Raw genomic sequence first — 14,671 nt, forward strand, 5'->3', positions numbered from 1 at the left:
GAAGGGGACGGCGGAAGATGAGATGGCTACCGATGCAATGAATATGGACTTGAGCGCGCTCCGGGAGAGCGGAGGACAGGAAGGCCTGGCGTGCTATGGTCCGAAGAGTCCGACAAGACTTAAGGACTGAACAACAACAAAGCACACCCATTAAAAAGGGTGTCTGGCAGCAGGGGGTGGGGGATTAAAAGGACAAAAAAACCCAGCAGGAATAGAGAGACCTTGCAGTAGACATTTATTCCTCAGAGATTAAATTTCAAATGGTTATTAGTTTTGCTACTGGCTTTGAGAAAGAGTGACACTAGTTGAAGTTGCTCGTTACTAATTTTAATGTGGCTGGAGCCTGGACGGGAGGGGAGAAACGGGCCGGCGGCCGAGCCGGGCAGCAGCTTCTGGGTACCCGGCGCGCGGGGCGCGCACACGGCGCTGAGCCGGTGGCGGGGGGCGATGAGAGGTGGGAGGGGAGCAGTGGGTGTGGGAGAGCGCCTGCTTTGCACGGAGGAGGCCCCAGGTTCGATTCTCGGCTTCTCCCAGGTAGGGCGAGGAAAGAATCCCGCCTGCAAGCCCGGAGAGCCCCGCGTCGCGAGGCGACTCGGTATAAGGCAACTTCCTCCGTCCCCATAAGAGTCCCTAGGCTAGGGGCGGTGTGGGGAAAAGCTCCAGCGGGGATGGAAAGCTGGCGGTGAGGCGCGGCGGGTGGGGCAGTTGGCCCGCCCCAGCGGCTGCCCCTCGCAACGGGACGCCTGGGCCGGGCGTCCGCTTCGCGGGGTGGACAGGCCGGCCCCGCGGTTGGCCGTGCTAAGCCCCCGCGATCGCGGGGCCGGGGGAAAGGCCTGTCTCCGTCGGCACGGGGGGGGGGGGGGGTCGGTCGTGCCACGGCTCTTCGCTCCGGCTTCTCGGGCAACCCTTGTGTGGAAGGGCTAGGCAGCGGCGCCCGGCTCCAGCGGCGCCCGCCGCCCCCCCGCGCCGGGCATGTCCGCCGGGCGCGCGTCTGCTCCCCGCGCGGCGGCTGCCTCCTCCCGGCCGGGCGCGCCGGCCTCCCTCCCCGGCGCAGCGCGGCCCGCGGGAAGGGCGCTTCCCGCGTCAGCCCCTCTCGCCTCGGCTCTGCCGGGCGCCCGCCTTCCTTCCGCATTCTCGGCCGTCGCCCGAGTCGCGACTTCTGTCCGAAGCGGCTCCGCTCCGCAGCAGCGCATCCCAGCTGGCGGGGCGGCCCCGCGACCGACGCGCGCCATGGGGAGAGCGGGGGAGACGCGTCTGCGCCGGGCCCCGTCGGGGAGCAAGCGCCCCTGGCCGGCAGCGCTCCTAGGCGGTGAGAGGGGTCGGGGCCCTGACCCGGAGGGAGGGGGGGCGAAGTGGCGGGAAGGTGCGAGCGGGGAGTCAGAGCCAGTGCATGCCCAAGATTGGCTAGGCGGGTGACAGGCTCTCCGGGTCCCTGTCCGCACCCACCCGCCGACCCACACGCGTGGTGCAGGTGTTCCCCGTTCTAAAAGGCTGAAATGCCTCTCCTAGCGCGTAGTCACTGGCAGACAGAGATTTCAGCTAAAATGTGCTGGGACTTTGGGGATTTCTGGTCTGCTCCTTTTGCCTTTGGCATCACTCATCACTATAATGTCCCCGCACCCCACCCCTGCTTCTCTCGAATGGGATTCGTCCCTCAGACTGAAAGAGCTTGCCCACCGTAGCTTTAGGCCATGGGGGGAAGATGGCCGTTTGGGATCTGCTGATAGATCTCTCCGTGATTGTGGGTAGATCAGCAAGGGTTTTGGACTCCCAATTGTCTAAGGATAGCAACAACTAAAAAGCTAGTTTTCTCCCCCACGAATTAGGTTGCTGAAAAAGAACACTTGTGGGGAAACCAGGAGTGGATTTTTGTGTGAAAGGACTTGTGAGCTTGGTTCTGGTACCAATCGCAAATTTCTGGGATGAGCCTGTGCTCAGAGGCACCCTGTGCCTTAATTTTTAGCGGATGTCCACCTGCCTGAGCTGTGATTTTGCCCCTGGCTCCAGTTGGTGGATCTCAGGGTTTTTAGTAAAGAAATGAAGTCGATTCCACAAGCCTGGAGGCTGTCTACCCCTGCTTTAGGTGAAGTTTAGCTGTCTTTGTCAAAGACGTTGAGATGATTTTGATTTTTATAATGGAATTTGTTTTGTAATGTGTTTATTTTCAGGATTAATGTGCAGGCCTTCCTAACAAATACTCAGCGCAGCTAATGTTATCATTGTTCATTTACCTTCCTTACTATCCTTGTGTTCAGTAATCTAGGCATTGTTGTTGTATCAGCACTTATTGGTTAAGCATGACTGAGGATGATGGGAGTTGTAGTCCAACACATCTGGAGGATGCAAAGTTGGTGGGGAGGTTATGTTAAAGTCTCTTTGTGAGAATCAAAATGCAGTAACATCAAGACTTGGGGTGGGGGTTATGATGATTATTGATTACCCGAAGGACCTCCAGAGAGTACACCACACACATGCTGGTAACGGTTGTTTTGTATAGAATATGTGTTTTGCCAGAAGTGAAGCTCCCTCCCTTTTTCTCCACCCTGCAGTCTCCATCCTCAGTTCTTGCTTCCTGCTGACTCAAACCCAGAGTGGGAGCTCAACAAAACTCTCTGTCGCATGGGTACCACTAAACCCAGTGAAAGGACAGAATGTGATCCTAAAGCCAGGAGGAACCTTGGAATCCGTTGTTAGCTGCAGCTGGTACCGAGGGAGGGCAACTGATTTTGCAAAGCGCATCTTTGTCTATTACCCACCACCGAGTCCTCTAGGGCAGCGTAATGGAGCTGCCCACACTGGGCGGGAGACAGCAGGTCCTGGCTGCACCCTTCACATAAGGAATTTAACAACAGCTGACTCTGGAAACTATACAGTGACACAAGAAGGAGGTGTGGCTTCAGTGGGATATGCGAACATAGATGTCTCAGGTATGACTTTTTTCCAGCCTTTTAGGGGTCCCATTGGTGACTTTAGGTGTTTTGACCCCTTTGTCCATCCAGAGCTGGGACCTCTGAACAGATTTCTGAGCACTTCCCCTGAGGATCATATGAATGTGACCCCACCCAGCATGATGATTTCCAGGAATAAGCCATGTGTTAATGGCTGGGTCTGTTAATGACAAACAAATGATGAGGGATTAGAAAAGAATAACATCTAGGTTCCATGACTGGAGATGGTTTAGCTATGTCTGACGTAGGGATGTGCAGATAGTGTAAAATCCATTCCATCTGTGTTTCACAGATTTCAGGTGCCTTCCGTTCCGTCATCCAGCCATCAACCAAATTCAGTTTTTTGTTTGTTTGTTTCCAAATTTCCCTGAAATGCACATTTTCATGCTTTAGCCTATGGTGGAAATGCACATTTTTGGCCTTTGGGGGGTGTATTTTTCCATGACAAAATTCAGGAAAGTTAGAAGATCAGTCAACAAGTCAGCAGAATCTACCCAAAAGGGGAAAAGCTGGTCCGCTGCGGAAACTGTGGGTAAGATTCATGAAAATCTGAACTTATCTGGTTCCATTGCAGATTTCTCTAACATCCCTAGTCTAGCTTTCTATTCAGGCTCCTCCTGCAATTCCACACATTATAGCACATATCCTCTAAATTATATTATTGCAGCCATCTCCTTGAGACTCCATCTCCACATCTACTGAAGCAGTGGTGGAGATCCCCGTGCAGTGATGTGAACATGATACTTGCACCTTGCTTCCTTGCTGTCAACTAAGATATATAATAACCCTCACATATTGAATGTTATAGCTTTTAAAAGGCTATTTTCTTTCTGATCCTTCAGATCTCTCTCTATGATGCCTGTAGGTATCTCCTTCTTGATACCTGCTTAGAGAGTCAAAAGATGCTGGCTGAACTATGAGTGTGTAAATGTTATTTCTTTATCCTGGGGAATTGGTCCCAATGGTTCAGATGTAAGTTCAAAACTCCTAGTGCTGTGGTGTCTTGTTTGTGCCATGCTGCTTATTATGTCTCTTTGTCTCTGTGTGCATCATGTGAGTTATAATGGGGAGAAGGATCCTTGTTAAGTCAGAAGGTGCACAGTCTGTTAGCATCAGGTTTGCACTTTGTTTATTCTTTGCAACAATTTTAAATGTTGGTACATGCAAATAACCAGCCACAAGGCTAAAGTACAGACTGTGACCCTAACGTAAGAAAAGCCATGCTGGATCAAGCAACCATCCAACCAGCTTGTTTCCCAAACTTGAACAGGTCTTTCTGAGATTCACCTGATCGAAAGAGAATACAATGGCTTTAAGGATGGATCCCACTGAGTGATAGATTCACAGATCCTTACTGAGTGTTTGGGGCTTCAGGAATTAATATATGGGTATTGGTCCCTGAAACTTCTCTCAAACCAGACAACACCAATTCAGTACTAAAGAATGTATATTTATTGCTCAAACAGCCTAAGAGAATAACATGCTTCTGTTATGACAATGCAGATCACAAACATCCCTAAATACACACAAATTATAATCACTAAAAGTATAATGAAAATAGTAACATGCATATTGTTAAAACGGTAAAACCTAAGTTCCTCTCAATCCATCAATATCAAAGCTTCATATTTACCTAAATGGAAAGCATGGTGGGCAAAAGCCAGCCTAAGCATGTATGGTGGGTTTCTTGTTCTTCCAGGATCTCTTTCCAAACGGATCAAACTCCTGTCTTTTATGACCCCCATGCTGTTGATGACCTCAGCCTTAGTTTCATACCACTGTTCCTATTTCTCCCAATGTAGCCAGGCTTGCCATTGACACCAGTAACGCCTAGATGAAGGTATCCCTGCTAAGCAGCTTTCTGCTTCCAGTCCTGGACCGACCCACTTGTGTCAACCTTCCTCCCTTTCCAAGAATACATTCCATTACTCACAGTTATCTCACAACAGATACAGAACTAATCACATCCACACAATACAAGAAATTCTTATCCATTTCACACACTATAACACATATTCTGCTACACAAGGATCCATCTAATCCAGCATTCTGTTCACACAGTGACCAATCAGCCACCTGGGGCAAACCCCCAAGTAGGTCATGAGAGCAACAGCACCCTCCTGCTCATTGCCCCCAGTAGCTGGCATACAGAGGCACACTGCCTGTGATACTAGGTGTAATACAGACCCACCATGACCAGCAGCCACTGATAGTCTTCTCCTCCATGGATTTGTCTAACCCCTTGTAAGGCCATCCAAATTGATGGCCATCACTACCTCTTGTGGTAGCAAATTCCACAGTTCAACTATGTGCTGTGTGAAGGAGGACTTCCTTTTGTCTGTCCTGAATCTCTCCCCAATCAGTTTTATGGGATGACCCCATTGGGTTTTAGTATTAGCAGAGAGGGAGAAAAATGTCTCCTTATCCACTTTCTCCACACCATCAATAAGTTTATATACCTCTATCATATCTCCCCTCACTCGCCCTTTTTTAAGCTTAACAGTCCCAGATATTGTAACCTTTCCTCATAAGGGAATTGCTCCAGCACCTTGCTCATTTTAGTTGCCCATTTCTCCATGCCAGGAAGAACCTTGAAAAAATTTGTTACCTTCAGCTGGTACTGAGGCTGATTTGGCAAAGCGGATCTTTTTCTATTTCCTGCCTCCATTTCCTCCAGGGCAGGTTAATGGACCTGCCCACACTGGGCGAGAGACAGCTGATCTGGACTGCTCCCTTCACATCTGGACTTTAACATCAGCTGACTCTGGAAACTATACAGTGGCAAATGAAAGAACTGGGACATCTGGAATAGGACATGCAAACACAGAGGTCTCAGATATGATCACCAGCTATTCTGTATTGGAGAGACAAGTGACCCTACCCGAAATGCAACTTTTCCCCCAAGGGAGAGTCCACCCACAGCCCCATCCTCAGAGACACAGCTGGCACTCCATGACATGATTTTGTTTCATGCATTAGTTACCCTGGGTCAAAGTGCCATCGGGTATCTTCCCCCCACTGTCCCGCACAACACCACCCCCCACCACCCCTACTGTTGACACTCCTCAGTGGGCTCCTGGCAGTATCAACATACCTACAATCAGTGGAAGCTGGTGGCTCCGATGTCAGTGGGGCAGTAAATCCGCTCCGGGTTTCAGTCAGAACCAGTCTGATCTCTGAGCAAGCCATCCAAGGTGTGGAAGCCACCAGCCTCCACTGTCTGGGATCTCTGGTGGGGAGCTGCAGGAAGAGGTAGTGAAATGGCACAGCGTCCCCTTTCATCTCCCTCTGTGACAGCCTGCTGGGATGGCTACTGGTGGTAATAGCTGAAGGAGGAGGAGCCCTCAATGGAGCTGGTCTTCAGCAGGGCTGCTGGAATGGCCCTGCTCTCCCTCTCCCCTCCCTCAGTGTAGGCTCCACGTTCTTAGCAGCAGAACAGAGACACCTTCCGAAGTTTCCCATCCTAAATCTTGGTTTCTTATCATTCCAGGTAACATTATTACAAAGCCTTTGTATTTTATTTAACGTGTGTGTGTGTGTGTGTGTGTGTGTGACATTTGGACTTTGGGAGTAGGCTGCCTCTAATCCCTTGCTCAGCTAGGATTTTTAGTCTAGGGCACAACGTTCCTACTCTGTATTTGACAGTCCCTTTGGCCGGGGAAACTGGCTTTGCCATGCACTGGCTTTCCCCTGGCTGGGGAAAGCCCACATGCAGCAAAGCCCCCTCCCCATGCATTCCCCCACTGGGGAGGATGTGAGCCAGGCAAAGGCAAACTGGCTCAGTCTCCTTCACTCCTGCGTTGCCTGCCAACAGAGGAGCAAAAGGGACTGAGTCAGTTCAGCTTTGTTCCACCCAGGCTTTTCCTTGCTGGGAAAACTTGGGCAAAGTGAAGCAGCTCCCTTCACTCCCAGCTTCCTCCACCAAGGAATGCCTGTGTGCACCACAGCCTCCCCGGCCGATGAAGCCAGTGGAGCAGCAATCCTCCATCCTGCACCTTAGTTGGGGCAGCTTTGTCTGCCCTGCACCTTCCCCCATTGGAAGGATGCAGGATAGGTGAAGCACTTAGCATGCCACTCCCCTTGCCCAGTGGGAGGGCAAGCAGCATGCTAAATCAAGAAAATTGGGGTTATCTCTGATCTGTAATTGGAGATAACAGTGGGGATTCTCACCCTGCCTCCTCCCCAAGCCCTCGTTAGCCTCCAGGAGGCAGGGCTTGGGGACAAGCCTGCAGAGGGAGTCCAAGCTTCCACAGGCCGGATGGGGGACCTCCACATACCCGATTAGGCCCATGGGCCAGAGGTTCCCCATCCCTGCTCTGGCAGCAATGTACTGAAGAGATGCTTTCCTATCTTAAGGTGTATCCTAAAGGTGGTGCTCGTTTTAAAGGATGTCAGACAAATCCACAATGGATTTAAATAAGTTCAGATTTCTGTGAGTCCGACGGGCAAATTCTGCAATGGACCATTTTTTCCCCCAAGTCACGCAGATTCCATGGACTTGTGGACTTTTTTTTTAAGCTCTTGGTGGGGATTTGTACAATTTTGTTCATTTGCAAATGCTGGAAGGAGGCAGGCTGGGCAAAGCCAAGCCAGACACAACTGTGCAGGTTCTACTGCTGCCGTGCACCACTGGGGGGATCCCCACTGTTATCTCTGATCTGAGATTGGAGATAACAGCACGGGATGCCTTCTGAGGGGATTCCTCCAGGGGCCAGGGTTAGAGCCGAAAGCCCACCCCTGGAGGAACCCAGGGAGACTCCACAGGCCAGATAGGGGTGCCTGGCAGGCCAGATCCAGTCCATAGGGCTGACATTCTGCACCTCTGCGCTAATGCCTCCAACAGCATTACCTGTGTCACCTTCTCCTGGTTCAGGGGTGGTAATCCTGTCCCTGATGAAGCAGTACTTTCTGACCAGAAGCAATCCTTTGTTCTAGCTGACTTCACCAATGAAAATGTAGTGATCTATGCATGTGTGGACAGCGATCCTGCTAGCACTAAGACAACTGTGACACGTGAGTTATCCCAACTTGATTAGGCTTTTCTTCCTGCCACTGCTGGGTGTGTGAATGGCAGGGAGGTTGTCAGTGATTTCTAATGGGGATTTCCCCCCATTACCCAGATTAGAGAGGCTGGGACCGCAAGCCCCCTGTTCCCTAACCCTTGATGTATGAAGGTCGCTTATGGTGGAACCTCAGTGGAGAAGTAAAGACATTCTGCTTAGATCAAGGGTTCCCTCACCTTTATTAATATGTAATGCATTCCCAAATAGGGTGGTGCATATAGCAGCTGGGCCCCTGTGTTACCATCACTCTGCCTGGATTTTACCTTCTTTCTTTTCTTGATGGGTCTAATTCTGCTGAGTTGAAATAAGCAGGAAGCACAGAGCTGAACTTGGATTCCCATTTGACTCCCCAAGGTAGAGTTTCAGTGGCTTTTCAATCACCTTGAGTAGAATATCGGAGGGAGGGAGCAGCCTCAGTGTGCACACATAGGCCTCAGGGAAATATACCTGCCAGGCTGACAATAACCTCACTCTCCTCACCGTCTCAGCATCTGTCCATATGATGCTGACAGACCAAGGTGTGCCCCTATGGTTGGCAATGTGTCCCATGTTCACCTGTGGTTCTGACACTATTTAGACTGGCCAAATGGCTCCTGAATCTTGTCATGCTGGGATGTAGCCATTCTGGGCTGGAGACAGAATTCATAAGGGAAGATGTGGCTGACTTTGAAAATATATTTTATTTAGTTAGAATTTTTTGGGATCGCCCCTTCACTTGATGAATGCTTGAGGCGATATACAATAAAAATACAAAGATTAGAATGATTAAAAATACAAAAACCTAAAATGTATTTTAAAACCAACATTAATGATAAAAACAGAGAGTAGCATTCAGCATTAAAAGCTCAGCAGAACAATATTGTCTCCGTCAACAGTCTAAAGGATGCTAAGAAGGAGGCTACCCTATCTCTCCAGGAAGAGTGTTCCACAACTGGGGTGCTACTACACAAAAGGCCCTGCTGTGAGGACCCACCAACCTTATCTCCCTAGGAGATGGGAAACACAAGAAGGGTGATAAGCACAAATCTGGGGCAGGCTCATATGGGAGGTGGTAGTCTTTCAGATACCCTGGCCTCAAGCCATGTAAAGCTTTATAGGAATTGGGACCTTGAACTGAGCTCAGAAGCAAATAGGAAGCTGTAAAACACACCCCAGACAAAAGTCTGGCTACTATGTTTTGTACCAGCTAAAGTTTCCAGACACTCTTCAAGGGCAGCCCCATGTAGAGTGCATTGCAGTAATCTAAATGTGAGGTGATTAAGGCATGGATCACTGTAGCCAGACCCACCATCCCCAGGAAGGGATGCAACTGGTACACCAGCCAAAGCTGGGGAAAGGCACTCCTAGCCACCAATGCCACCGGACCATTAAGTAACAGTGCTGGGTCCAAGAGCACCCCCAAACTGTGCACATGATCCTTCAGAGGCCATGCTACCCTCTCCAGAACAAGTTGTACTTAAAATTTTGTGGGGGATGTAGTCAGTGAAGCACCTTGGATAGCAGCTTCAGAATTCTGACTGGTTCTGACTGAAACCTGGAGTAGATTCACCGCCCCAGTGGCATTGGAGCCACCAGCCTCCACTGGCTGTAGTATTGTTTAGCCCCCCCCCCCCCCTGCTCTTTTTTATTGATCCTGCTCCTGGGCCTTTCATTAAAGCCTGAGATGAGGAAATGGAACAGGTGATGCTTTTCTTGATCACGGCATCTTCATGCCAGGAAAAACATCACTTGCTAGCTTTTGTGTGTCAGGCTTCAATTAAACGGACAGAAGTAAAGCCAGTAAAAAAAAGAGAGAGAGAGAGAGAGAGAAAAGAATCAACCATAGTCTTGAATCCTCTGCTTCTGGGAATCAGGAGTAGGAATGGCATTTTAATTTCGCACTTTTGAGCCAATATGTGAACCAAAACTCAGGTATCCTTTGAAATTCTCCACAGTTTGCAACGGAGTCCTCAATCAAAACATGCATACACAAATGTGTGTTATTATTGAAACATGGACACAAAAATGCAAATGTTTGTGAAAATAATGTTCAAAAATGCATTATATAAGGAAAGATTATTGCAAAATATTAAGCAAAAATGCTTGCAAAAATGCATGTGTTAGGACACAAAACCATATGCAAATTTTCATGCAAACCTTTTTTTAAAAAATCTCAAATTTGGGGATGAGTCAAACTTAAGATTGGAAAAGTGAGAAACTGAGAGGAACAGAACATTGACAGATTCATCCTTTCCAGGCCAGGAGAATTTAGAGAGCCAGCCCTGTGCCACAGCTTGATAAAAAACACCCAGCTCTGCTGAAGTGTGTTTACTAGAAGAGTCAGTTGAGACCCACCTTCCCCCAGCTGGTGCCATGCCGGCTGGGGGATTCTGGGAGTTGTAGTCTCACATATCTGGAGGGCACCAGGTTGGAGAAGGCTGGTTTAGACCATGTCCTTTTAAATCTGTTGTTGTTGTTTTTAATCTACTTTCTCCCCTTCATCCCGAAGGGTGAAAAGCTAAATGAATGTCAGTCTTTATTGGCAGTATCAAGAAGTTCCTAAAACTATGCTTTCCTATTCAGCTCCTACTCAGCTTGATGCAGAGAACAGCACTATTTGGATTATTATCATCGTGTCCTTGGCTGTGATACTGGCATTGATTGGAACCCTGCTTTACTTCTTTTTCCGTGAGTAACACAATCAAAGCTAACAGCCCTGGATTCCTGGGTTCTGCTACCAACTATGGAGCAGGGATGGTAATTAATAACTAGAGCGGGAAGGGGATGGAGAAGCAGGACTCCTGGGTTCTATCCCCAATTAAGGAAGGGGAAGTGTCTGAAGGTTTCCTATTAACTGCTTCAAACTGTAAATCTGAGTTTGCCTGCCTTGTGCTATGAAAATAAAACCACACATTAAAAACAAAAATGTGGTGTGGGTTGAATGTTAAGATTTGACTCCCAGTCTCCTCCCTCACTCAGGTGCCCGTCGTCGAAGGAATGGGGCTTCTATCCAGACCGTAGCCGCAGTTTTGTTATATGAGAATCTTTCCACTTCTGCAGAAGTAAGGCCTTGGGTTAGAGATGCCAGCCATTTCCGCTGCTGAGTAGTATTTAAAATTGATTGTCAGCATGTATACCAAGCATGGTGCTTTTAAGAACATGAAATGGGTGCAAGGTCCCTGCCCCAGAGAATATACAATCAGTGGCATAAGCAGAGGGCTAGGGATTGACAAATAAGCAAAGAGGATAGAGGGAAAGGCCATGCCTCAGTGGTAGAGCACCTGCTTGTATGAAGAGGGACCCAGGTTCAGTCCTCAGAGAGGGCTAGGAAGGAATCCTGCCTGAAACCTGGGAGAGGGTTCTGGCACATATTTAAGGCGCACACTGCCACTTTGGCCAGCTTGATGAAACTCACACTGTGAACTGAGCATGCGCCTTGGAACATGCCATATGTCTAGAATTCCCCTTCAGCTGCCTAAGTTTTAGGGGCAGATCAGTAGCAGAAGGCAGTTTGGGAGAATTCTCCCCCTGACTGATCTTGATAGGGCCTCAGTTGAATGTCTGCAACTAGCACTGTGCCAGTATTTTTGATCTCTTGTTTTCCAACCGTTTGAAAGTGGGCAGGGTCTGAAAGAAATCACAGAGGAAATTGTGGGCAAGGTGCAAGAATTCTGTCAGGGTGTTGGGCTTTGGGACTCACCTACTGTTACTGTGGCTGAATGGAGCCGGGCGGGGGGGGGGGTGTTTCCACACACACCTGCACACTGCATTTGCAAAAGCTCTTCTCTCCCTTCTCAAGTCTGGCTTGGACCAGGAGGCGGCTACTGCTGTTTCCCTCCAGATCAGGAAGAGTGCTTTGCGAGTGCAGGGTGCGTTGGCTGTGGGGCTTGTGGTTCCTCTGTGCTTGCAACTGCCCCACTCTCCCTTCTCTGGCAGGGAGGTGGCTGTCGCTGCATCCTTCCTGGGCAGGGAGAGAAAAGCCTTTGCAAGCACAGAGGAACCAGCTCACACCTTTGCAAGTGCAGGTTGGACCAGCTGATAGCAGGCGCAGCACACCTAGCACCTGCAAAGCCTCGCTTCTTCTTTCCCTGCCAGAAAGACTGCCTAGGGAGCGGCTGAAAGCCAGGCGATTTTCTTTTTCTGATGTTGAAAAAGAACCTCCTTTTAACCTGTGGTGGGGGAGTGGTCTGGCTTTCTGGCACTCCACAAGCAGCCTCTCCTGGGGCTTGGAATGCCCCAAGTACAACCTGAACAGTCATGTGTCGTCCTCCCCTGGGCATAAATCTGGAAGCACCAGAAGCTGGACCAAGCAGCAAAGCATCAAGTGAAGACCTTACTCATTTTTTTAAGTGTTTTAAAAGACCACTGACACCCTTAGCCACCTCAGAACTCTTTTGGGGATGGTGAGCAGCACCCACACACACCTGAAATCTTCAAAGAAATTCTTCCACCATGCACAAAAGAGGCAGAAAAATCACAACCTCTTTCACAGGAGGTGAAGAGTTTCTCAAAATTGGGGAGTGGGGTTCAGCTCCCATCAGCCCCCAGCATAACCTGTGGTTAGAAATACTGGGAATAAGTAGTCCAAAACATCTGGAGGGCATCGGTTTGAGGAAGGTTGATCAACATTTCATCTGGTGCTGCTGCTAGTTAATAAATGACATTCAGCATCCTTCTTCCTTTTTAAACATTTGATCTAGGTCAGACCTGGGAATTCTGCTGTCAGCAATATATATGAGGTAAATGGAGGCCTCTCATGTTCCATCCTTCTCTCAGGGTATTTGATCTAACCTAGAGAAAGACAAGAATGGGACAAACAGTGAAAATCATCTGTATGTGTTCTCCAGGGAGGACAGGGCTCCTGTGACTGAGAAATGAGCTGAGGAGATTTCAGCAGGTGCAGGTTTTCTCCCCACCCCTGCAGGACAAGCTGCACCTCCTGGATTTCCCTCCTCTCTTCAGCTCTACAAAGGTTCAGGAGCTCAGTCCACGTAGATATCTAGGATGCTTCCAAATGGAGATCTCCTAGTGCTACCAATCAAAGGTACTGCAGAGCTATTCCCTCTTTTTCTCCTTATTGGTTTTTTACTGGTAAGAAAAACATCAGAATAAACCGTGGGAAAACTCGGGAGAGATGCAAGTGGAAGATGACATTATCTGGACACCCTATAAAATTCTGCTAAAACATTTGTATTCATTTGCTACTCTTCAAAGATGTATCCTCCTTCCAGGAGTAAGAAATATAGCAGCACCCCTGTTCACATGGTGACAAGGAAAACCAGTAAAAAAACAGAAACTGTTTGATGGTGGGAGTTTCCACCTGACGTATCTCCATTTTTCTCTTCAGAGCCTGGAACCGGGAAGCCCACTTGTGTATGAGGAGAGGAGGAGTTAATGGATGAACCTACCTAACTAGTGATTACTGCTGACTCCAGGCCTTGAGTAGGGATGGATGAATCTGCCAAGCTAAATTTCACTCAGATTCACATTCTTCCATTGCGAACTTCGTTTTGTCCCGATTCCTCAGTTGATTGCATTTTTTTCTTAATCTGCATGAAAATTTGTAGAGATTTTCATGTGCATTTTTGATACACATTTTAAAGATGCTTTTTCCAGTGAATAAAGCATTTTTCTGTGCATTTTTCAAATACATGGATTTTTGTGCACAGTTTTTGAAATATACACATTTGTTGTGTTCACAGTTTAAAAGGCATGCATTTTTTGGTACTTATACTTTTGCAAACTGCATAGTGAACTTCAGAAATGTTCAGAGTTTAACAGCAAATTGTGTTCCAGTCACTGCTGACTAGTGGCTGATCTGACTGTTAGAGCTGAAAGGAGGTTAGTGGAGGCGCAGCCAAGGGGTCACCAGAGGCATTGTGCAGAGGAGCTTTTGAACAACATTGTGCAGAGGAGTTTTTGAAAATATAAGAATTGTCCCGCCAGCCAGTTGGCACAGGAATTTTAAGACATAACATTGTGTGAATACATTAGAAGCCAGTTTATGATTTCTCCATACTAATACATGCATTATGAGCCAGTTTATGATTTCTCCAGACTAAGACAAGCACTATAAGCTAGTTTATGATTTCTCCGTACTAATATATGCATTATAAGCTAGTTTATGATTTATCCAGACTAACACATGCATTATAAACCAGTTTGTGATTTCTCCGGATTCCCAAATACAGTATAAACCAGTTTACAATTTCTCCAGACTAACACATGCAGTATAAACCAGTTCATGATTTCTCCAGATTGCCAAATGAATTATATACCCCATTAAACAAATTTACGTACTAGGATTGTGCTGGGCTGGTCTGACTCCTCAAAATGGAATAATAGGAAGCAAGCAAACACACGGGAGTGCGCGCGTGCACGTGCTCTCTCTCTCTCTCTCTCTCCTTCTTCTCCATTTTTCCAAGTGTTTCATTTTATTTATTTATTTATTTATTTCTATACCACTCAATAGCTGAAGCTCTCTGGGCGGTTCACAAAAATTAAAACTTAATTTTTAAGAGCTTCGGCTATTGGGCGGTATAGAAATGAAATAAATAAATAAATAAAATAAAATAAAAAACCAAAAAGCACACAGTAAAACAATATAAATTATACAAACAAAACCACAATATAACAATTCAACCAGAGTAAAACCAGAGTAAACCTAGCAGCAATGCAGAG

General features: G+C 47.9%; 1 protein-coding gene across 2 annotated transcripts; it reads left to right on the top strand.

The window, feature by feature from the left end:
* The first annotated feature begins 652 nt into the window (after nucleotides 1-652).
* Nucleotides 653-14,294, top strand: LOC146337649 (uncharacterized). Of its 2 annotated transcripts, XM_084815048.1 has the most exons (6): nucleotides 653-1,309; nucleotides 2,550-2,927; nucleotides 7,884-7,961; nucleotides 10,574-10,678; nucleotides 10,970-11,052; nucleotides 13,338-14,294. In XM_084815048.1, exons 1-6 carry the CDS (start codon nucleotides 973-975, stop codon nucleotides 13,383-13,385), a joined length of 1,029 nt encoding a protein of 342 aa, XP_084671174.1. In that variant the 5' UTR covers nucleotides 653-972; the 3' UTR covers nucleotides 13,386-14,294. The 2 variants fall into 2 exon arrangements, with proteins under 2 accessions (XP_084671174.1, XP_084671175.1); XM_084815049.1 differs by lacking the exon at nucleotides 10,970-11,052 and having other exon boundaries at nucleotides 899-1,309.
* Nucleotides 14,295-14,671: the final 377 nt, after the last annotated feature.

The sequence above is a fragment of the Heloderma suspectum genome, chromosome 10 (assembly GCF_057233095.1).
Source record: "Heloderma suspectum isolate Gila_16-S chromosome 10, 16-S_ref, whole genome shotgun sequence".
NCBI lineage: Eukaryota > Metazoa > Chordata > Lepidosauria > Squamata > Helodermatidae > Heloderma > Heloderma suspectum.

Excerpts from the sequence above, each read along its gene's own strand:
- LOC146337649 (XM_084815048.1), top strand. The coding sequence starts at position 973 with ATGTCCGCCGGGCGCGCGTCTGCTCCCCGCGCGGCGGCTGCCTCCTCC. Across the intron at positions 1,310-2,549 it reads GCCGGCAGCGCTCCTAGGCG|TCTCCATCCTCAGTTCTTGC; the intron begins GTGAGAGGGGTC and ends TCCACCCTGCAG. Across the intron at positions 7,962-10,573 it reads CACTAAGACAACTGTGACAC|CTCCTACTCAGCTTGATGCA; the intron begins GTGAGTTATCCC and ends TTTCCTATTCAG.